The sequence below is a fragment of the Coregonus lavaretus genome (genome assembly GCF_964263955.1).
Source record: "Coregonus lavaretus genome assembly, chromosome: 27".
Classification (NCBI taxonomy): Eukaryota; Metazoa; Chordata; class Actinopteri; order Salmoniformes; family Salmonidae; genus Coregonus; species Coregonus lavaretus.
Window position 1 is genome coordinate 45,280,697 of NC_140014.1, and position 24,660 is coordinate 45,305,356.

At 50.4% G+C, this 24,660-nt stretch overlaps 1 protein-coding gene across 1 annotated transcript in view; it reads right to left on the reverse strand.

The window, feature by feature from the left end:
• The window catches only part of LOC311103036 (eukaryotic translation initiation factor 2-alpha kinase 3-like), a 92,004-nt gene that overhangs the window by 38,408 nt on the left and 28,936 nt on the right, over positions 1 to 24,660 (reverse strand). Inside the window, exons 3-8 of the mRNA XM_084144528.1 lie at positions 12,378 to 12,572; positions 8,585 to 8,715; positions 8,080 to 8,374; positions 4,541 to 4,712; positions 605 to 733; positions 204 to 326 (exon numbers count right to left, since the gene is read on the reverse strand). Of these exons, the coding sequence (XP_084000654.1) occupies positions 204 to 326; positions 605 to 733; positions 4,541 to 4,712; positions 8,080 to 8,374; positions 8,585 to 8,715; positions 12,378 to 12,572 (1,045 nt within the window). The remainder of the gene's footprint in view (positions 1 to 203; positions 327 to 604; positions 734 to 4,540; positions 4,713 to 8,079; positions 8,375 to 8,584; positions 8,716 to 12,377; positions 12,573 to 24,660) is intronic.

Sequence of the window (24,660 nt, forward strand, 5' to 3'; positions counted from 1 at the left end):
CAGACAGTATAATATGAGGTTATAACAGGTTATAACAGGTTATAACAGTAGGTTCTTACCATATGGGTACTGCAGGACAGACAGTATAATATGAGGTTATAACAGGTTATAACAGTAGGTTCTTACCATATGGGTACTGCAGGACAGACAGTATAATATGAGGTTATAACAGGTTATAACAGGTTATAACAGTAGGTTCTTACCATACGGGTACTGCAGGACAGACAGAGCTCCGTTGCTGTATTCTTCATGAGAGAACTTGTCGTTGTTCAGACACTTGTCAAACTCATCAGAACCAACCAGCACAGGCGTCCGAGATGGAGAATCTGCATTAAAGAGATACTGCATTAAAACTAATTACAGATAGCACGCTTGTTACCGCGCCAGATAGCACGCTTGTTACCGCGCCAGATAGCACGCTGGATATCGCTCCTGGTAGCACGCTGGATATCGCTCCTGGTAGCACGCTGGATATCGCTCCAGATAGCACGCTGGATATCACTCCAGGTAGATGACCTATTAATCTATTTAAGGGAACATGGATGGAGTGTGGATATCTCAGTCATTAAAGTTCTGGTGCCAATATACTCATAGAAGTACGTACGTATGAGGGGTTTCCATCTGATAGTAGGGATGGTGTCCGGGTCTGGGCCAGGCCCGTTTAGGCCTTTAGATGGGAACTTTTCTGAGATCTTGACGGATGACTGCAGGTACAGCTGACCCTGATACATACCTGGAAAACACACGAAAGGGAGAGAGTTATTACGGATAACACACACCCTACTGCAGGTACAGCTGACCCTGGTACATATCTGGGAGGGGAGAGGGTAGGCACTGACACTAACAACCAACCACAGGACCTGGGGGAGAGGGTTAGCACTGACACTAACAACCACAGGACCTGGGGAGAGGGTTAGCACTACCAACCAACCACAGGACCTGGGGAGAGGGTTAGCACTGACAACCAACCACAGGACCTGGGGAGAGGGTTAGCACTGACAACCAACCACAGGACCTGGGGAGAGGGTTAGCACTGACAACCAACCACAGGACCTGGGGAGAGGGTTAGCACTAACAACCAACCACAGGACCTGGGGAGAGGGTTAGCACTGACACTAACAACCACAGGACCTGGGGAGAGGGTTAGCACTACCAACCAACCACAGGACCTGGGGAGAGGGTTAGCACTAACAACCAACCACAGGACCTGGGGAGAGGGTTAGCACTGACACTAACAACCAACCACAGGACCTGGGGAGAGGCTTAGCACTGACACTAACAACCAACCACAGGACCTGGGGAGAGGCTTAGCACTGACACTAACAACCAACCACAGGACCTGGGGAGAGGGTTAGCACTGACACTAACAACCAACCACAGGACCTGGGGAGAGGGTTAGCACTGACACTAACAACCAACCACAGGACCTGGGGAGAGGGTTAGCACTACCAACCAACCACAGGACCTGGGGAGAGGGTTAGCACTACCAACCAACCACAGGACCTGGGGAGAGGGTTAGCACTACCAACCAACCACAGGCCTGGGGAGAGGGTTAGCACTACCAACCAACCACAGGACCTGGGGGAGAGGGTTAGCACTGACAACCAACCACAGGACCTGGGGAGAGGGTTAGCACTACCAACCAACCACAGGACCTGGGGAGAGGGTTAGCACTGACACTAACAACCACAGGACCTGGGGAGAGGGTTAGCACTACCAACCAACCACAGGACCTGGGGAGAGGGTTAGCACTGACAACCAACCACAGGACCTGGGGGAGAGGGTTAGCACTACCAACCAACCACAGGACCTGGGGAGAGGGTTAGCACTACCAACCAACCACAGGACCTGGGGAGAGGGTTAGCACTGACAACCAACCACAGGACCTGGGGAGAGGGTTAGCACTGACACTAACAACCACAGGACCTGGGGAGAGGGTTAGCACTAACAACCAACCACAGGACCTGGGGAGAGGGTTAGCACTGACAACCAACCACAGGACCTGGGGAGAGGGTTAGCACTGACAACCAACCACAGGACCTGGGGGAGAGGGTTAGCACTACCAACCAACCACAGGACCTGGGGAGAGGGTTAGCACTACCAACCAACCACAGGACCTGGGGAGAGGGTTAGCACTACCAACCAACCACAGGACCTGGGGAGAGGGTTAGCACTGACACTAACAACCACAGGACCTGGGGAGAGGGTTAGCACTGACAACCAACCACAGGACCTGGGGAGAGGGTTAGCACTGACACTAACAACCAACCACAGGACCTGGGGAGAGGGTTAGCACTGACAACCAACCACAGGACCTGGGGGAGAGGGTTAGCACTACCAACCAACCACAGGACCTGGGGAGAGGGTTAGCACTACCAACCAACCACAGGACCTGGGGGAGAGGGTTAGCACTACCAACCAACCACAGGACCTGGGGAGAGGGTTAGCACTGACACTAACAACCACAGGACCTGGGGAGAGGGTTAGCACTGACAACCAACCACAGGACCTGGGGGAGAGGGTTAGCACTACCAACCAACCACAGGACCTGGGGAGAGGGTTAGCACTGACACTAACAACCACAGGACCTGGGGAGAGGGTTAGCACTAACAACCAACCACAGGACCTGGGGGAGAGGGTTAGCACTAACAACCAACCACAGGACCTGGGGAGAGGGTTAGCACTGACAACCAACCACAGGACCTGGGGAGAGGGTTAGCACTGACACTAACAACCACAGGACCTGGGGAGAGGGTTAGCACTAACAACCAACCACAGGACCTGGGGAGAGGGTTAGCACTGACAACCAACCACAGGACCTGGGGGAGAGGGTTAGCACTGACAACCAACCACAGGACCTGGGGAGAGGGTTAGCACTACCAACCAACCACAGGACCTGGGGAGAGGGTTAGCACTGACACTAACAACCACAGGACCTGGGGAGAGGGTTAGCACTACCAACCAACCACAGGACCTGGGGGAGAGGGTTAGCACTGACACTAACAACCACAGGACCTGGGGAGAGGGTTAGCACTACCAACCAACCACAGGACCTGGGGAGAGGGTTAGCACTACCAACCAACCACAGGACCTGGGGAGAGGGTTAGCACTACCAACCAACCACAGGACCTGGGGGAGAGGGTTAGCACTGACACTAACAACCACAGGACCTGGGGAGAGGGTTAGCACTACCAACCAACCACAGGACCTGGGGAGAGGGTTAGCACTACCAACCAACCACAGGACCTGGGGAGAGGGTTAGCACTACCAACCAACCACAGGACCTGGGGGAGAGGGTTAGCACTGACACTAACAACCACAGGACCTGGGGAGAGGGTTAGCACTGACACTAACAACCACAGGACCTGGGGAGAGGGTTAGCACTGACACTAACAACCAACCACAGGACCTGGGGAGAGGGTTAGCACTACCAACCAACCACAGGACCTGGGGGAGAGGGTTAGCACTGACACTAACAACCACAGGACCTGGGGAGAGGGTTAGCACTGACAACCAACCACAGGACCTGGGGAGAGGGTTAGCACTGACAACCAACCACAGGACCTGGGGGAGAGGGTTAGCACTACCAACCAACCACAGGACCTGGGGAGAGGGTTAGCACTACCAACCAACCACAGGACCTGGGGAGAGGGTTAGCACTACCAACCAACCACAGGACCTGGGGAGAGGGTTAGCACTACCAACCAACCACAGGACCTGGGGAGAGGGTTAGCACTACCAACCAACCACAGGACCTGGGGAGAGGGTTAGCACTACCAACCAACCACAGGACCTGGGGAGAGGGTTAGCACTACCAACCAACCACAGGACCTGGGGAGAGGGTTAGCACTACCAACCAACCACAGGACCTGGGGAGAGGGTTAGCACTACCAACCAACCACAGGACCTGGGGAGAGGGACCTGGGGAGAGGGACCTGGGGAGAGGGACCTGGGGAGAGGGACCTGGGGAGAGGGACCTGGGGAGAGGGTTAGCACTACCAACCAACCACAGGACCTGGGGAGAGGGACCTGGGGAGAGGGACCTGGGGAGAGGGACCTGGGGAAGAGGGACCTGGGGGAGAGGGACCTGGGGGAGAGGGACCTGGGGGAGAGGGTTAGCACTGACACTAACAACCACAGGACCTGGGGAGAGGGTTAGCACTGACAACCAACCACAGGACCTGGGGAGAGGGTTAGCACTGACACTAACAACCACAGGACCTGGGGAGAGGGTTAGCACTGACACTAACACAGTCAGACACATCAATACACACATTCCAGCTGTGTGAGAAAGTCAATCCCCTGAGGACCGTCTGGTGAGTCTGCCAGCAGATAGCAAGCTGTCTAGGTACAGATCAATGAAACAGCGCCCCCATAGTGACTGACAGTACAGTGTCTGGTGTCTGTTAACTATCATATGTTTGGTTACCCAGGTATATGCAGGACTCCGTAGCTCCACCTCCTCCATTGTGAATGTGTAGGCTATGGTGTCCGTGCGTTAGAGTCAGGGTTTAGAGGTCAGAGGTCAGGGTTTACCTACCCAGGTATACGCTGGACTCCGTAGCTTCCCGAGCAGCCTCCATAATGTCCTCATCCTCCTCTTCCTGCTCCTCCGCGTCAGCACGACTGCTGTAGGGCGTGTCATCAAACAGGCTGATGGCCGTCACCTTCCCCCCGCCAACCAACCAGGCAGAGGCGATGGGCGTGCAGAACTACAGGGGAAACATGTGTCAATACTAGGCTGAACACTGAATAGAGAGGTTGGAGATCTGGTCAGAGATCTGTTTGTGCTGTCTTGACAATGACCATAGGAGTTCTCAAGACAGAACAAACAGATCTGGGATCAGGCTAGGTTGGAAAAGTATAGGTCAGGTTAACTCTAACACTAGAACCGCCATAGGCCAACAGCCACTGACGTTTGATTATGTAAATATATTTTAGAATGTGCCATGTCCTCCCTGAATCTTCTTACAATTGCTATAACTCTATTACTAATCAAAGGTATCGTAGAGGCAAACGAAAACATGCTACATGCTGCAGTGGCCTTTAGAATAATGCAAAACATCCTTAACTCTATCCAGCGAAGCAAACGATGCCTGACCACTGAGTGAACGACACATGGATGAACGGGCGATAATTGTGCAAGTTACTTCACATTCGAATTTCCTGTAAATTAGGCCTAACGGAATGATGAAGAGGTCGATGTAACGCTCGGCAGCGTTCTCTAGCGGGTACTGATAGGCTGAAAGGGACGCCCAGCAGCGTTCTCTAGCGGGTACTGATAGGCTGAAAGGGACGCCCCGGCAGCGTTCTCTAGCGGGTACTGATAGGCTGAAAGGGATGCCCGGCAGCGTTCTCTAGCGGGTACTGATAGGCTGAAAGGGACGCCCCGGCAGCGTTCTCTAGCGGGTACTGATAGGCTGAAAGGGATGCCCGGCAGCGTTCTCTAGCGGGTACTGATAGGCTGAAAGGGATGCCCGGCAGCGTTCTCTAGCGGGTACTGATAGGCTGAAAGGGACGCCCCGGCAGCGTTCTCTAGCGGGTACTGATAGGCTGAAAGGGACGCCCCGGCAGCGTTCTCTAGCGGGTACTGATAGGCTGAAAGGGACGCCCGGCAGCGTTCTCTAGCGGGTACTGATAGGCTGAAAGGGACGCCCGGCAGCGTTCTCTAGCGGGTACTGATAGGCTGAAAGGGATGCCCCGGCAGCGTTCTCTAGCGGGTACTGATAGGCTGAAAGGGACGCCCCGGCAGCGTTCTCTAGCGGGTACTGATAGGCTGAAAGGGACGCCCGGCAGCGTTCTCTAGCGGGTACTGATAGGCTGAAAGGGACGCCCCGGCAGCGTTCTCTAGCGGGTACTGATAGGCTGAAAGGGACGCCCGGCAGCGTTCTCTAGCGGGTACTGATAGGCTGAAAGGGATGCCCCGGCAGCGTTCTCTAGCGGGTACTGATAGGCTGAAAGGGATGCCCCGGCAGCGTTCTCTAGCGGGTACTGATAGGCTGAAAGGGACGCCCCGGCAGCGTTCTCTAGCGGGTACTGATAGGCTGAAAGGGACGCCCCAGCAGCGTTCTCTAGCGGGTACTGATAGGCTGAAAGGGACGCCCCGGCAGCGTTCTCTAGCGGGTACTGATAGGCTGAAAGGGACGCCCCGGCAGCGTTCTCTAGCGGGTACTGATAGGCTGAAAGGGACGCCCGGCAGCGTTCTCTAGCGGGTACTGATAGGCTGAAAGGGACGCCCGGCAGCGTTCTCTAGCGGGTACTGATAGGCTGAAAGGGACGCCCCGGCAGCGTTCTCTAGCGGGTACTGATAGGCTGAAAGGGACGCCCCGGCAGCGTTCTCTAGCGGGTACTGATAGGCTGAAAGGGACGCCCCGGCAGCGTTCTCTAGCGGGTACTGATAGGCTGAAAGGGACGCCCGGCAGCGTTCTCTAGCGGGTACTGATAGGCTGAAAGGGACGCCCGGCAGCGTTCTCTAGCGGGTACTGATAGGCTGAAAGGGACGCCCGGCAGCGTTCTCTAGCGGGTACTGATAGGCTGAAAGGGACGCCCGGCAGCGTTCTCTAGCGGGTACTGATAGGCTGAAAGGGACGCCCGGCAGCGTTCTCTAGCGGGTACTGATAGGCTGAAAGGGACGCCCCGGCAGCGTTCTCTAGCGGGTACTGATAGGCTGAAAGGGATGCCCGGCAGCGTTCTCTAGCGGGTACTGATAGGCTGAAAGGGATGCCCCGGCAGCGTTCTCTAGCGGGTACTGATAGGCTGAAAGGGATGCCCCGGCAGCGTTCTCTAGCGGGTACTGATAGGCTGAAAGGGACGCCCGGCAGCGTTCTCTAGCGGGTACTGATAGGCTGAAAGGTCAGGCAGTTCTAGTGATATAGGTCCAATGCAGCCATTTTTTATTTCAATATCAAATCATTTCTGGGTAACAATTAAGTAACTTACTGTGATTGTTTTAAATTAAAATGGTCAAAAATAAACAAAAATAGCTTCTTAGCAAAGAGCAATTTCTCAAGCAAGAATTTTGCTAGTACTGAGTGGGGAGGGGGAAACTGAAAACGAGCTGTTATTGGCAGAGAGGTTTGGAACTCTTCCTTATTGGCCTATTAACTCATTTACCGCCTGGTGATGTCACCATGCAGGCCAAAACTCCATCCCACCAAAACAAGCTGACATTTCTGGTGGTCTTTTCACACAACTCTTACACTAAAAGGGCATTATCATCATTCATGTGGAAATGTATATAAAACACTGGAAAACCACATTTTTGACCGCACTGGGCCTTTAAAGAGTAATAATATAATAATAATATGCCATTTAGCAGACGCTTTTATCCAAAGCGACTTACAGTCATGTGTGCATACATTTTTACGTATGGGTGGTCCCGGGGATCGAACCCACTACCCTGGCGTTACAAGCTCCATGCTCTACCAGCTGAGCTAATTAAGCGTCACAGTCTCCGTACCTGCTGGTCCCAGACCAGCTGTCCTCCAGGACTGTTAATAGGTGTTATAGATGTATAATTACCTGCTGGTCCCAGACCAGCTGTCCTCCAGGACTGTTAATAGGTGTTATAGATGTATAATTACCTGCTGGTCCCAGACCAGCTGTCCTCCAGGACTGTTAATAGGTGTTATAGATGTATAATTACCTGCTGGTCCCAGACCAGCTGTCCTCCAGGACTGTTAATAGGTGTTATAGATGTATAATTACCTGCTGGTCCCAGACCAGCTGTCCTCCAGGACTGTTAATAGGTGTTATAGATGTATAATTACCTGCTGGTCCCAGACCAGCTGTCCTCCAGGACTGTTAATAGGTGTTATAGATGTATAATTACCTGCTGGTCCCAGACCATCTGTCCCCCAGGACTGTTAATAGGTGTTATAGATGTATAATTACCTGCTGGTCCCAGACCAGCTGTCCCCCAGGACTGTTAATAGGTGTTATAGATGTATAATTACCTGCTGGTCCCAGACCAGCTGTCCTCCAGGACTGTTAATAGGTGTTATAGATGTATAATTACCTGTTGTTCCCAGACCACCTGTCCTCCAGGACTGTTAATAGGTGTTATAGATGTATAATTACCTGCTGTTCCCAGACCATCTGTCCTCCAGGCTGGGTGCTGAAGGCTATCACCTTCCAGTCAGGAACGGACACCTTGATGACCAGGTCAGGTGTCCCAGATGTGTCAGTGTGCGTGTCTGTTGTCGTGTGTCTGTGGTTGTCTGTGGCCTCCTCCATGATAACTTTCTGCCCGCTGCTCCTCTGCTCCTCCTTCCACATGGCCTCGCCGTTCGCCATCTCTCCCTCCAGGAAGTTGCTGGTCAGCTGTTTGTCGGGAACAAACTTCAGCTCGAAGTTCCCCACGCTGAAGTTCCACCTAGAAAGAGAACCAGAATGTTACAGCTCCATCGAGAGAGAGAACATCAGAACACTGTTAGCTAGAATACCACTAATTACGTAAATAACTACGTAAATAACAACTAGTGATATAAGGTGAATATAGAACAGGACATATTGGGCTTGTTGTTTTAAAGATGGTACGGGTAGGATAGTCAGGTGTATGGGGTTTGAGATAGTTGAGACTCACTTCTCCAAGCCGGAGCGTGGTCGGACGGCCCTGACGGTCTTCTGGGTTCTCTGCAGCAGCAACACATCCTCAGACTCTGTCTCCTCCTCCCCCCAGCGGCTACAGCCCACTGCTGAGCAGATATATCTCAGCTAGGACAGAGAAGGGAGGGAGAGAGGGAGAGAGGACAAGAGGAGACAGGAGAGAAAGGAGGGAGAGAAAGGAGGGAGAGAGAGAGAGAGAGAGAGAGAGAGAGAGAGAGAGAGAGAGAGAGAGAGAGAGAGAGAGAGAGAGAGAGAGAGAGAGAGAGAGAGAGAGAGAGAGAGACAAGAGGAGACAAAGGAGGGAGAGAGAGAGAGAGAGCGAGAGAGAGAGGACAAGAGGAGACAGGAGAGAAAGGAGGGAGAGAAAGGAGGGAGAGAGAGAGAGAGAGAGAGAGAGAGAGAGAGAGAGAGAGAGAGAGAGAGAGAGAGAGAGAGAGGACAAGAGGAGACAAAGGAGGGAGAGAGAGAGAGAGAGCGAGAGAGAGAGGACAAGAGGAGACAGGAGAGAAAGGAGGGAGAGAAAGGAGGGAGAGAGAGAGAGAGAGAGAGAGAGAGAGAGAGAGAGAGAGAGAGAGAGAGAGAGAGAGAGAGAGAGAGAGAGAGAGAGAGGACAAGAGGAGACAAAGGAGGGAGAGAGAGAGAGAGAGAGAGCGAGAGAGAGAGGACAAGAGGAGACAGGAGAGAAAGGAGGGAGAGAGAGAGAGAGAGAGAGAGGACAAGAGGAGACAGGAGAGAAAGGAGGGAGAGAGAGAGAGAGAGAGAGAGGACAAGAGGAGAGGGGAGAGGAGAGGAGGGAGGGAGAGAGAGGACACAGATTTCCTGTTTAAAGTGGAACTGAAATGCTCAAATCAACCTACAACATTGTTTTACATGTCGATGTTAGGTAACCTTGTTGATGTTATGAAAATGCTTTTAGAACATAATATTTGACTTTTTTCAAGCGATTCGCACAAGCTTAGAGAGATGTGGCCGCAGCGATATTGAAACAACGTCATAGTAGAGCGTCCTGTTTCCTGATCCAGACTCTGCTCATCCAGCTGTGGGTTACTGTCACCCAACATTAGTCAGCTAGCTAAATGCATGACGTACACAACAACAAAGCAGGTAGATAGCATCAAATAAGACTGTATAGTCCAGTCAAAAACCCACTGGTGTTCATTCAGTGGTCTAGTCAGGTCTAGCTGTGGGGATCATTACAGAAGTTTTGACATCAGATCGTACGAGTCTCCTGAGTGGCGCAGTGGTCTAAGGCGCTGCATCGCAGTGCTAACTGTGCCACTAGAGATCCTGGTTCGAATCCAGGCTCTGTCGCAGCCGGCCGCGACCGGGAGACCCATGGGGCGGCGCACAATTGGCCCAGCGTCGTCCAGGGTAGGGGAGGGAATGGCCGGCAGGGATGTAGCTCAGTTGATAGAGCATGGCGTTTGCAACGCCAGGGTTGTGGGTTCGATTCCCACGGGGGGCCAGTATAAAAATATATATATATATATATATATGTATATATATATGTATTCACTAACTGTAAGTCGCTCTGGATAAGAGCGTCTGCTAAATGACGTAAAAATGTAAAATGTACGAGCAAGCTAGCTAACAGCAAACAAGGTTAGTAAGCTAGCTAACTGCATTGTAATGCCCACAATAATAAAGTGACTTTTGCAGGCAGATCATGTCCACTATGCATGGAACGGTTTTCAGGGAGGGACTTCAGATGTGCCAAACATAGGAGAGGCTAGCCTGCTATATGGGCTAGAAAAAGGAGTATTCAAATGTAGCTAACTAGCTAGGTGTCTGTTCTGAAAGAGTTAGTTACAGACATGTAGTGTTGCTAACAGTCCTGTTAAAACCCAGCTAGTTGTGAGACCTACCAAATGATGCTGCCAATGTCCATAGTGAAATCCATATTCCACAGTATATTCCTGCACTGTAGCAAGCTGTTCTGCTAACGTCACTAGCTAGCACAATATCCATCAATGATAGCCGAGCTTTTGGACTAGCTGGCTATGATAGCCCACCTTGCACAGTATAATTTCTGAGTCAAAAATACAGGATGCAGCCTTTAAAAAGACACTTGCATTGTACACTGAACAAAAATAGAAAATGCAACATGCACCAATTTCAATGATTTTACTCAGTTTCATTTCATATAAGGAAATCAGTCAATTGAAATACATTCATTAAGCCCTAATCTAGGGATTTCACATGACTGGGCAGGGGCGGAGCCAATCAGCAGGGGCGGAGCCATGGGTGGGCCTGGGAGGCCATAGGCCCACCCACTGGGGAGCCATGCCCAGCCAATCAGAATGAGTTTTTCCCCACAAAAAGGGCTTTATTACAGACATAAATACTCCTCAACACCCCCCTCGGAGACAATCCCGCAGGTGAAGAAGCCGTATGTGGAGGTCCTGGGGTGGCGTGGTTAGACGTACTGCCAAATTCTCTAAAACGACGTTGGAGGCGGCTTATGGTAGAGAAATTAACATTCAATTATCTGGCAACAGCTCTGGTGGACATTCCTGCAGTCAGCAAGCCAATTGCACGCTCCCCCAAAACTTGAGACATCTTTGGCATTGTGTTGTGACAAAACGGCACATTTTAGAGTTGCCTTTTATTGTCCCCAGCACAAGGTGCACCTGTGTAATAATCATGCTGTTTAATCAGCTTCTTGATATGCCACACCTGTCAGGTGGATGGATTATCTTGGCTAAGGAGAAATGCTCACTAACAGGGATGTAAACAAATTTGTGCACAAACCTTTAGAGAAATAAGCTTTTTGTGCGTACGTAAAATGTCTGGGATCTTTTATTTCAGCTCATGAAACATGGGACCATCACTTACAGTTCAGTATAATTTGGGCTGCCTGTCAGACGAACCATTCAAGTGATGTCATTGAATACATGTTATCAAGACGGCAGCACAGTAGTCAGATGCCAGACGGCAGCACACAGTAGTCAGATGCCAGACGGCAGCACAGTAGTCAGATGCCAGACGGCAGCACAGTAGTCAGATGCCAGACGGCAGCACACAGTAGTCAGATGCCAGACGGCAGCACAGTAGTCAGATGCCAGATGGCAGCACAGTAGTCAGATGCCAGACGGCAGCACAGTAGTCAGATGCCAGATGGCAGCACAGTAGTCAGATGCCAGATGGCAGCACAGTAGTCAGATGCCAGACGGCAGCACAGTAGTCAGATGCCAGACGGCAGCACAGTAGTCAGATGCCAGACGGCAGCACACAGTAGTCAGATGCCAGATGGCAGCACAGTAGTCAGATGCCAGATGGCAGCACAGTAGTCAGATGCCAGATGGCAGCACACAGTAGTCAGATGCCAGACGGCAGCACAGTAGTCAGATGCCAGACGGCAGCACAGTAGTCAGATGCCAGACGGCAGCACAGTAGTCAGATGCCAGACGGCAGCACAGTAGTCAGATGAGGCAATTTTCAAACGTTTTAACAGAATAGTTTTTCAGCAGTTTTAAGGGTAGGACACCTAGAGTTGAATATTTTAATAGCATAATAAATAAATGAATAAATGTCAAAATAGGTCTGTTAAGCTAGAGACATCCAGCATGGTGCCGCCAATCTGCCAACTTCTGTCTATATGCGTCCCAACAGTTTGCTGTAGGCCCCCAGGTCATAGGTCATGAGACTTTCCCCCCACACCAGGACCTAACCTCTGACCCCTCACCTTGCCGTTGTAGACTCCTAGAATGTTAGTGTTCAGGGTCTTGCCCCCCCCCCCCCCCACCAGGACCTAACCTCTGACCTCTCACCTTGCCGCTGTAGGCTCCCAGACCGTAGCTTGTGAGACTCTTGCCCCCCACCAGGACAGTGTCTTCCCCGATACGATAGGACGACTCCAGGAGAGACTCGACACTGAAGGGAACAGCTTCCATGCTCTCCCGGTCTCTATTCCACTGGAACAACGCTCCGTCCAACGATGGGATGAACATCTTATTACCAAACACCTGGAGACGGAGACAGGTACAGAAAATATATCATTCATTCACTCATTCAACACTAACAGTTGATAACACACACAGGCACCTGGAGAGACGGAGGGGAGAGTGTAGAGGGGTGTGGAAATCACATGTATATTATTCACTGTGCATGATCTCATCAGGCCCTTATTTACATATCAAAAACATCAATTTTCTATTTCTTAGCCAAAGATCCAGCCTCCGCCCCCTCCGCCCCCACGCTAGACTACAACAGACCATTACACATCCAGCCTCCGCCCCCTCCGCCCCCTCCGCCCCCTCCGCCCCCACGCTGGACTACAACAGACCATTACACATCCAGCCTCCGCCCCCTCCGCCCCCTCCGCCCCCTCCGCCCCACTACAACAGACCATTACACATCCAGCCTCCGCCCCCTCCGCCCCCTCCGCCCCCTCCGCCCCACTACAACAGACCATTACACATCCAGCCTCCGCCCCCTCCGCCCCACTACAACAGACCATTACACATCCAGCCTCCGCCCCCTCCGCCCCCTCGCTGCACTACAACAGACCATTACACATCCAGCCTCCGCCCCCTCCGCCCCCTCCGCCCCCTCGCTGCACTACAACAGACCATTACACATCCAGCTCAGTAATTAACCCAAATCTTAATGACTCAACCGTATGTGAGTGTGTGTGTTACTGAAATCCCCAAAGTCCCCAAAAGGATAGTAAAACAAGGAAAATTCTCCCTGGTGGGGACATTTCCCACGTCCCCATGAGGACAAAGGTTATTTTAAGCTTAAGGGTTAGATTTAGGGTTACAATTAGGGTTAGGGGTTAGGGGATTGGTTTAGGTTAATATTAGGGTTATGGTAAGGGTTATAAATATGGTTAGGAGTTAAGGTTAAGGGGTTAGGGAAAATAGGATTTAGAATGGAAATACATTTTAGGTCCACACAAGGTGCATAAAGTGTGTGTTTGTGTATTGGGGGGGGGGGGGTTCTGTTGTGGGATGACATCATCCCTGGGCTAAAGCATTACCTCATCCTAATCACACTCACCCCCTCCTTCCCTCCCTCCCTCTTGTCGCATGACTCACTCCACACCGGCACCTCTCCATCCCTCTTCCTCCCCCCTACATCCCTCATCCTCCATCGCTCTCTCTTTTGAAATGACAGCTCATTTCTGCAGACAACGCTGTTCTACTTGTCCCCCCCGTCTCTCTCCTCAACATTCTGTGTGCTCCTATAGGTGACTGCTCCTCCCTGCACTGCCCTAACAGCCAATGGCTTAGGGGCAGACCCCCCTAATCACCAAGCAGACTAGTGCATGAGGGATGCCGTGCCGACCGCCTATCACACCGTACCGTTGCATAGCGCTGGGGCTGGGGGGAGGGGCCAGCTGGGGCTCAGACAATCAGAGCGATGGATCCCCTGCAGTCGGGCATCCCAGGGAGCTGGGGATTTGAACGGGTGAGAGGGTTTGAGATGCTCGCACGTGTCAACACACTAACGCTGCCAAGTTCTCTACATCCCTCGGACAGATTTTTTTGGCACCTTTATTTTACCAAGCAGTTCCGTTAAGAACTAATTCTTATTTACAATGACTGTCTGACAATCAGACAGACCGACCGACATGCACAACCCCACGTCTCCCTCTGCAGCTAGTTTAAAGCTCGTGGACATTTAGCCTTTAGAATGTAGAACATATGAATGACAACTGTATCCCTAAGGCATCACACCGAGCCCTCATCCCACCGAGCCCTCATCCCACCGAGCCCTCATCCCACCGAGCCCTCATCCCACCGAGCCCTCATCCCACCGAGCCCTCATCCCACCGAGCCCTCATCCCACCGAGCCCTCATCCCACCGAGCCCTCATCCCACCGAGCCCTCATCCCACCGAGCCCTCATCCCACCGAGCCCTCATCCCACCGAGCCCTCATCCCACCGAGCCCTCATCCCACCGAGCCCTCATCCCACCGAGCCCTCATCCCACCGAGCCCTCATCCCACCGAGCCCTCATCCCACTGAGCCCTCATCCCACTGAGCCCTCATCCCACTGAGCCCTCATCACACTGAGCCCTCATCCCACTGAGCCCTCATCCCACTGAGCCCTCATCCCACTGAGCCCTCATCCCACTGAGCCCTCATCCCACTGAGCCCTCATCCCACCGAGCCCTCATCCCACTGAGCCCTCATCCCACTTAGCCCTCATCCCACTGAGCCCTCATCACACTGAGCCCTCATCCCACTGAGCCCTCATCACACTGACCACCACTTACAGACGGCCAAGAGGGTGTGTTTTAAACAGACGGCCAAGAGGGTGTGTTTTAAACAGACGGCCAAGAGGATGTGTTTTAAACAGACGGCCTTACCAAGAGGGTGTGTTTTAAACAGACGGCCTTACCAAGAGGGTGTGTTTTAAACAGACGGCCAAGAGGGTGTGTTTTAAACAGACGGCCTCACCAAGAGGGTGTGTTTTAAACAGACGGCCTCACCAAGAGGGTGTGTTTTAAACAGACGGCCTTACCAAGAGGGTGTGTTTTAAACAGACGGCCTTACCAAGAGGGTGTGTTTTAAACAGACGGCCTTACCAAGAGGATGTGTTTAAAAACAGACGGCCTTACCAAGAGGGTGTGTTTTAAACAGACGGCCTTACCAAGAGGGTGTGTTTTAAACAGACGGCCTCACCAAGAGGATGGGTTTTAAACAGACGGCCTCACCAAGAGGGTGTGTTTTAAACAGACGGCTTCACCAAGAGGGTGTGTTTTAAACAGATGGCCAAGAGGATGGGTTTTAAACAGACGGCCTTAACAAGAGGGTGTGTTTTAAACAGACGGCCTCACCAAGAGGGTGTGTTTTAAACAGACGGCCAAGAGGATGGGTTTTAAACAGACGGCCTCACCAAGAGGGTGTGTTTTAAACAGACGGCCAAGAGGGTGGGTTTTAAACAGACGGCCTTACCAAGAGGGTGTGTTTTAAACAGACGGCCTCACCAAGAGGGTGTGTTTTAAACAGACGGCCAAGAGGATGGGTTTTAAACAGACGGCCTTACCAAGAGGGTGTGTTTTAAACAGACGGCCTCACCAAGAGGGTGGGTTTTAAACAGACGGCCTTACCAAGAGGGTGTGTTTTAAACAGACGGCTTCACCAAGAGGGTGTGTTTTAAACAGATGGCCAAGAGGATGGGTTTTAAACAGACGGCCTTAACAAGAGGGTGTGTTTTAAACAGACGGCCTCACCAAGAGGGTGTGTTTTAAACAGACGGCCAAGAGGATGGGTTTTAAACAGACGGCTTCACCAAGAGGGTGTGTTTTAAACAGACGGCCAAGAGGGTGGGTTTTAAACAGACGGCCTTACCAAGAGGGTGTGTTTTAAACAGACGGCCTCACCAAGAGGGTGTGTTTTAAACAGACGGCCAAGAGGATGGGTTTTAAACAGACGGCCTTACCAAGAGGGTGTGTTTTAAACAGACGGCCTCACCAAGAGGGTGGGTTTTAAACAGACGGCCTTACCAAGAGGGTGTGTTTTAAACAGACGGCCTTACCAAGAGGGTGTGTTTTAAACAGACGGCCTCACCAAGAGGGTGTGTTTTAAACAGACGGCCAAGAGGGTGTGTTTTAAACAGACGGCCTTACCAAGAGGGTGTGTTTTAAACAGACGGCCTCACCAAGAGGGTGTGTTTTAAACAGACGGCCTTACCAAGAGGGTGTGTTTTAAACAGACGGCCTCACCAAGAGGGTGTGTTTTAAACAGACGGCCTCACCAAGAGGGTGTGTTTTAAACAGACGGCCAAGAGGGTGTGTTTTAAACAGACGGCCAAGAGGGTGTGTTTTAAACAGACGGCCAAGAGGGTGGGTTTTAAACAGACGGCCTTACCAAGAGGGTGTGTTTTAAACAGACGGCCTTACCAAGAGGGTGTGTTTTAAACAGACGGCCTTACCAAGAGGGTGTGTTTTAAACAGACAGCCTCACCAAGAGGGTGTGTTTTAAACAGACAGCCTCACCAAGAGGGTGTGTTTTAAACAGACGGCCTTACCAAGAGGGTGTGTTTTAAACAGACGGCCAAGAGGGTGTGTTTTAAACAGACGGCCAAGAGGGTGGGTTTTAAACAGACGGCCTTACCAAGAGGGTGTGTTTTAAACAGACGGCCAAGAGGGTGTGTTTTAAACAGACGGCCAAGAGGGTGTGTTTTAAACAGACGGCCAAGAGGGTGGGTTTTAAACAGACGGCCTTACCAAGAGGGTGTGTTTTAAACAGACGGCCTTACCAAGAGGGTGTGTTTTAAACAGACGGCCAAGAGGGTGTGTTTTAAACAGACGGCCAAGAGGGTGTGTTTTAAACAGACGGCCAAGAGGGTGGGTTTTAAACAGACGGCCTTACCAAGAGGGTGTGTTTTAAACAGACGGCCTCACCAAGAGGATGTGTTTTAAACAGACGGCCTCACCAAGAGGGTGTGTTTTAAACAGACGGCCTCACCAAGAGGGTGTGTTTTAAACAGACGGCCTTACCAAGAGGGTGTGTTTTAAACAGACGGCCTCACCAAGAGGGTGTGTTTTAAACAGACGGCCTCACCAAGAGGGTGTGTTTTAAACAGACGGCCAAGAGGGTGTGTTTTAAACAGACGGCCAAGAGGGTGTGTTTTAAACAGACGGCCAAGAGGGTGTGTTTTAAACAGACGGCCTCACCAAGAGGGTGTGTTTTAAACAGACGGCCTTACCAAGAGGGTGTGTTTTAAACAGACGGCCTTACCAAGAGGGTGTGTTTTAAACAGACGGCCAAGAGGGTGTGTTTTAAACAGACGGCCTCACCAAGAGGGTGTGTTTTAAACAGACGGCCTCACCAAGAGGGTGTGTTTTAAACAGACGGCCTTACCAAGAGGGTGTGTTTTAAACAGACGGCCTTACCAAGAGGGTGTGTTTTAAACAGACGGCCAAGAGGGTGTGTTTTAAACAGACAGCCAAGAGGGTGTGTTTTAAACAGACGGCCTTACCAAGAGGGTGTGTTTTAAACAGACGGCCTTACCAAGAGGGTGTGTTTTAAACAGACGGCCTCACCAAGAGGGTGTGTTTTAAACAGACGGCCAAGAGGATGTGTTTTAAACAGATGGCCTTACCAAGAGGGTGTGTTTTAAACAGACGGCCAAGAGGATGTGTTTTAAACAGATGGCCTTACCAAGAGGGTGTGTTTTAAACAGACGGCCTCACCAAGAGGATGGGTTTTAAACAGACGGCCTCACCAAGAGGATGGGTTTTAAACAGACGGCCAAGAGGGTGGGTTTTAAACAGACGGCCAAGAGTGTGGGTTTAAACAGACGGCCTCAAAAAGAGGGTGTGTTTTAAACAGACGGCCTTACCAAGAGGGTGTGTTTTAAAAAGACGGCCTTACCAAGAGGGTGTGTTTTAAACAGACGGCCTTACCAAGAGGGTGTGTTTTAAACAGACGGCCAAGAGGGTGTGTTTTAAACAGACGGCCAAGAGGGTGTGTTTTAAACAGACGGCCAAGAGGGTGTGTTTTAAACAGACGGCCTTACCAAGAGGGTGTGTTTTAAACAGACGGCCTTACCAAGAGGGTGTGTTTTAAACAGACGGCCTTACCAAGAGGGTGTGTTTTAAACAGACGGCCTTACCAAGAGGATGGGTTTTAAACAGACGGCCTCACCAAGAGGATGTGTTTTAAACAGACGGCCAAGAGGATGTGTTTTAAACAGACGGCCTTACCAAGAGGGTGTGTTTTAAACAGACGGCCTTACCAAGAGGGTGGGTTTTAAACAGACGGCCAAGAGGGTGTGTTTTAAACAGACGGCCTTACCAAGAGGGTGTGTTTTAAACAGACGGCCTTACCAAGAGGGTGTGTTTTAAACAGACGGCCTTACCAAGAGGGTGTGTTTTAAACAGACGGCCAAGAGGATGTGTTTTAAACAGACGGCCTTACCAAGAGGATGGGTTTTAAACAGACGGCCTCACCAAGAGGGTGTGTTTTAAACAGACGGCCTCACCAAGAGGGTGTGTTTTAAACAGACGGCCTCACCAAGAGGGTGTGTTTTAAACAGACGGCCAAGAGGATGTGTTTTAAACAGACGGCCTTACCAAGAGGATGGATTTTAAACAGACGGCCTTACCAAGAGGGTGTGTTTTAAACAGACGGCCAAGAGGGTGTGTTTTAAACAGACGGCCTTACCAAGAGGGTGTGTTTTAAACAGACGGCCTTACCAAGAGGATGTGTTTTAAACAGACGGCCAAGAGGATGTGTTTTAAACAAACGGCCTTACCAAGAGGATGGGTTTTAAACAGACGGCCTTACCAAGAGGATGGGTTTTAAACAGACGGCCTTACCAAGAGGGTGTGTTTTAAACAGACGGCCTTACCAAGAGGGTGTGTTTTAAACAGACGGCCTCACCAAGAGGGTGTGTTTTAAACAGACGGCCTCACCAAGAGGGTGTGTTTTAAACAGACGGCCTCACCAAGAGGGTGTGATTAAAAAACAGACGGCCAAGAGGATGTGTTTTAAACAGACGGCCTCACCAAGAGGGTGTGTTTTAAACAGACGGCCTTACCAAGAGGGTGTGTTTTAAACAGACGGCCTTACCAAGAGGGTGTGTTTTAAACAGACGGCCTCACCAAGAGGGTGTGTTTTAAACAGACGGCCTTACCAAGAGGATGTGTTTTAAACAGACGGCCAAGAGGGTGTGTTTTAAACAGACGGCCTTACCAAGAGGGTGTGTTTTAAACAGACGGCCAAGAGGATGTGTTTTAAACAGACGGCCTTACCAAGAGGGTGTGTTTTAAACAAACGGCCTCACCAAGAGGGTGTGTTTTAAACAGACGGCCTTACCAAGAGGGTGTGTTTTAAACAGACGGCCAAGAGGGTGTGTTTTAAACAGACGGCCAAGAGGGTGTGTTTTAAAAAGACGGCCAAGAGGGTGTGTTTTAAACAGACGGCCTTACCAAGAGGGTGTGTTTTAAACAGACGGCCAAGAGGATGTGTTTTAAACAGACGGCCTTACCAAGAGGGTGTGTTTTAAACAGACGGCCAAGAGGGTGTGTTTTAAACAGACGGCCTCACCAAGAGGGTGTGTTTTAAACAGACAGCCTTACCAAGAGGGTGTGTTTTAAACAGACGGCCTTACCAAGAGGATGTGTTTTAAACAGACGGCCTCACCAAGAGAATGTGTTTTAAACAGACGGCCTTACCAAGAGGGTGTTTTAAACAGACGGCCTTACCAAGAGGGTGTGTTTTAAACAGACGGCCAAGAGGGTGTGTTTTAAACAGACGGCCTTACCAAGAGGGTGTGTTTTAAACAGACGGCCTTACCAAGAGGGTGTGTTTTAAACAGACGGCCTTACCAAGAGGGTGTGTTTTAAACAGACGGCCTTACCAAGAGGGTGTGTTTTAAACAGACGGCCTCACCAAGAGGGTGTGTTTTAAACAGACGGCCAAGAGGATGTGTTTTAAACAGATGGCCTTACCAAGAGGGTGTGTTTTAAACAGACGCCCTTACCAAGAGGGTGTGTTTTAAACAGATGGCCAAGAGGGTGTGTTTTAAACAGACGGCCTCACCAAGAGGGTGTGTTTTAAACAGACGGCCTTACCAAGAGGGTGTGTTTTAAACAGACGGCCAAGAGGGTGGGTTTTAAACAGACGGCCTTACCAAGAGGGTGTGTTTTAAACAGACGGCCTCACCAAGAGGGTGTGTTTTAAACAGACGGCCTTACCAAGAGGGTGTGTTTTAAACAGACGGCCAAGAGGGTGGGTTTTAAACAGACGGCCTTACCAAGAGGGTGTGTTTTAAACAGACGGCCAAGAGGGTGTGTTTTAAACAGACGGCCTTACCAAGAGGGTGTGTTTTAAACAGACGGCCTTACCAAGAGGGTGTGTTTTAAACAGACGGCCTTACCAAGAGGGTGTGTTTTAAACAGACGGCCTTACCAAGAGGGTGTGTTTTAAACAGACGGCCAAGAGGGTGTGTTTTAAACAGACAGCCTCACCAAGAGGATGTGTTTTAAACAGACGGCCAAGAGGATGTGTTTTAAACAGACAGCCTTACCAAGAGGGTGTGTTTTAAACAGACGGCCTTACCAAGAGGGTGTGTTTAAACAGACGGCCTTACCAAGAGGGTGTGTTTTAAACAGACGGCCTCACCAAGAGGATGTGTTTTAAACAGACGGCCTTACCAAGAGGGTGTGTTTTAAACAGACGGCCTTACCAAGAGGGTGTGTTTTAAACAGACGGCCTCACCAAGAGGGTGTGTTTTAAACAGACGGCCTCACCAAGAGGGTGTGTTTTAAACAGACGGCCTTACCAAGAGGGTGTGTTTTAAACAGACGGCCAAGAGGGTGTGTTTTAAACAGACGGCCTTACCAAGAGGGTGTGTTTTAAACAGACGGCCTTACCAAGAGGGTGTGTTTTAAACAGACGGCCAAGAGGGTGTGTTTTAAAACAGACGGCCTTACCAAGAGGGTGTGTTTTAAACAGACGGCCTCACCAAGAGGGTGTGTTTTAAACAGACGGCCTTACCAAGAGGGTGTGTTTTAAACAGACGGCCTCACCAAGAGGGTGTGTTTTAAACAGACGGCCTTACCAAGAGGGTGTGTTTTAAACAGACGGCCTTACCAAGAGGGTGTGTTTTAAACAGACGGCCTTACCAAGAGGGTGTGTTTTAAACAGACGGCCTTACCAAGAGGGTGTGTTTTAAACAGACGGCCTTACCAAGAGGGTGTGTTTTAAACAGACGGCCTTACCAAGAGGGTGTGTTTTAAACAGACGGCCAAGAGGGTGTGTTTTAAACAGACGGCCTTACCAAGAGGGTGTGTTTTAAACAGACGGCCAAGAGGGTGTGTTTTAAACAGACGGCCTCACCAAGAGGATGGGTTTTAAACAGACGGCCTTACCAAGAGGGTGTGTTTTAAACAGACGGCCTTACCAAGAGGGTGTGTTTTAAACAGACGGCCTCACCAAGAGGGTGTGTTTTAAACAGACGGCCTCACCAAGAGGGTGTGTTTTAAACAGACGGCCTTACCAAGAGGGTGTGTTTTAAACAGACGGCCTTACCAAGAGGATGTGTTTTAAACAGACGGCCAAGAGGGTGTGTTTTAAACAGACGGCCTTACCAAGAGGATGTGTTTTAAACAGACGGCCAAGAGGGTGTGTTTTAAACAGACGGCCTTACCAAGAGGGTGTGTTTTAAACAGACGGCCTTACCAAGAGGGTGTGTTTTAAACAGACGGCCAAGAGGGTGTGTTTTAAACAGACGGCCTCACCAAGAGGGTGTGTTTTAAACAGACGGCCTTACCAAGAGGGTGTGTTTTAAACAGACGGCCTTACCAAGAGGGTGTGTTTTAAACAGACGGCCTTACCAAGAGGGTGTGTTTTAAACAGACGGCCTTACCAAGAGGGTGTGTTTTAAACAGACGGCCTTACCAAGAGGGTGTGTTTTAAACAGACGGCCTTACCAAGAGGGTGTGTTTTAAACAGACGGCCTTACCAAGAGGATGTGTTTTAAACAGACGGCCTTACCAAGAGGATGTGTTTTAAACAGACGGCCTCACCAAGAGAATGTGTTTTAAACAGACGGCCTTACCAAGAGGGTGTTTTAAACAGACGGCCTTACCAAGAGGTTGTGTTTTAAACAGACGGCCAAGAGGGTGTGTTTTAAACAGACGGCCTTACCAAGAGGGTGTGTTTTAAACAGACGGCCTTACCAAGAGGGTGTGTTTTAAACAGACGGCCTCACCAAGAGGGTGTGTTTTAAACAGACGGCCAAGAGGATGTGTTTTAAACAGATGGCCTTACCAAGAGGGTGTGTTTTAAACAGACGCCCTTACCAAGAGGGTGTGTTTTAAACAGATGGCCAAGAGGGTGTGTTTTAAACAGACGGCCTCACCAAGAGGGTGTGTTTTAAACAGACGGCCTTACCAAGAGGGTGTGTTTTAAACAGACGGCCAAGAGGGTGGGTTTTAAACAGACGGCCTTACCAAGAGGGTGTGTTTTAAACAGACGGCCTCACCAAGAGGGTGTGTTTTAAACAGACGGCCTTACCAAGAGGGTGTGTTTTAAACAGACGGCCAAGAGGGTGGGTTTTAAACAGACGGCCTTACCAAGAGGGTGTGTTTTAAACAGACGGCCAAGAGGGTGTGTTTTAAACAGACGGCCTTACCAAGAGGGTGTGTTTTAAACAGACGGCCTTACCAAGAGGGTGTGTTTTAAACAGACGGCCAAGAGGGTGTGTTTTAAACAGACGGCCTTACCAAGAGGGTGTGTTTTAAACAGACGGCCAAGAGGGTGTGTTTTAAACAGACAGCCTCACCAAGAGGTTGTGTTTTAAACAGACGGCCTTACCAAGAGGGTGTGTTTTAAACAGACGGCCTTACCAAGAGGATGTGTTTTAAACAGACAGCCTTACCAAGAGGGTGTGTTTTAAACAGACGGCCTTACCAAGAGGGTGTGTTTAAACAGACGGCCTTACCAAGAGGGTGTGTTTTAAACAGACGGCCTCACCAAGAGGATGTGTTTTAAACAGACGGCCTTACCAAGAGGGTGTGTTTTAAACAGACGGCCTTACCAAGAGGGTGTGTTTTAAACAGACGGCCTCACCAAGAGGGTGTGTTTTAAACAGACGGCCTCACCAAGAGGGTGTGTTTTAAACAGACGGCCTTACCAAGAGGGTGTGTTTTAAACAGACGGCCTTACCAAGAGGGTGTGTTTTAAACAGACGGCCTTACCAAGAGGGTGTGTTTTAAACAGACGGCCTTACCAAGAGGGTGTGTTTTAAACAGACGGCCTTACCAAGAGGGTGTGTTTTAAACAGACGGCCTTACCAAGAGGGTGTGTTTTAAACAGACGGCCAAGAGGGTGTGTTTTAAAACAGACGGCCTTACCAAGAGGGTGTGTTTTAAACAGACGGCCTCACCAAGAGGGTGTGTTTTAAACAGACGGCCTTACCAAGAGGGTGTGTTTTAAACAGACGGCCTCACCAAGAGGGTGTGTTTTAAACAGACGGCCTTACCAAGAGGGTGTGTTTTAAACAGACGGCCTTACCAAGAGGGTGTGTTTTAAACAGACGGCCTTACCAAGAGGGTGTGTTTTAAACAGACGGCCTCACCAAGAGGGTGTGTTTTAAACAGACGGCCTCACCAAGAGGGTGTGTTTTAAACAGACGGCCAAGAGGATGTGTTTTAAACAGATGGCCTTACCAAGAGGGTGTGTTTTAAACAGACGCCCTTACCAAGAGGGTGTGTTTTAAACAGATGGCCAAGAGGGTGTGTTTTAAACAGACGGCCTCACCAAGAGGGTGTGTTTTAAACAGACGGCCTTACCAAGAGGGTGTGTTTTAAACAGACGGCCAAGAGGGTGGGTTTTAAACAGACGGCCTTACCAAGAGGGTGTGTTTTAAACAGACGGCCTCACCAAGAGGGTGTGTTTTAAACAGACGGCCTTACCAAGAGGGTGTGTTTTAAACAGACGGCCAAGAGGGTGGGTTTTAAACAGACGGCCTTACCAAGAGGGTGTGTTTTAAACAGACGGCCAAGAGGGTGTGTTTTAAACAGACGGCCTTACCAAGAGGGTGTGTTTTAAACAGACGGCCTTACCAAGAGGGTGTGTTTTAAACAGACGGCCAAGAGGGTGTGTTTTAAACAGACGGCCTTACCAAGAGGGTGTGTTTTAAACAGACGGCCAAGAGGGTGTGTTTTAAACAGACAGCCTCACCAAGAGGATGTGTTTTAAACAGACGGCCTTACCAAGAGGGTGTGTTTTAAACAGACGGCCTTACCAAGAGGATGGGTTTTAAACAGACGGCCTCACCAAGAGGATGTGTTTTAAACAGACGGCCAAGAGGGTGTGTTTTAAACAGACGGCCTCACCAAGAGGATGTGTTTTAAACAGACAGCCTTACCAAGAGGGTGTGTTTAAACAGACGGCCTTACCAAGAGGGTGTGTTTTAAACAGACGGCCTTACCAAGAGGGTGTGTTTAAACAGACGGCCTTACCAAGAGGGTGTGTTTTAAACAGACGGCCTCACCAAGAGGATGTGTTTTAAACAGACGGCCTTACCAAGAGGGTGTGTTTTAAACAGACGGCCAAGAGGGTGTGTTTTAAACAGACGGCCTTACCA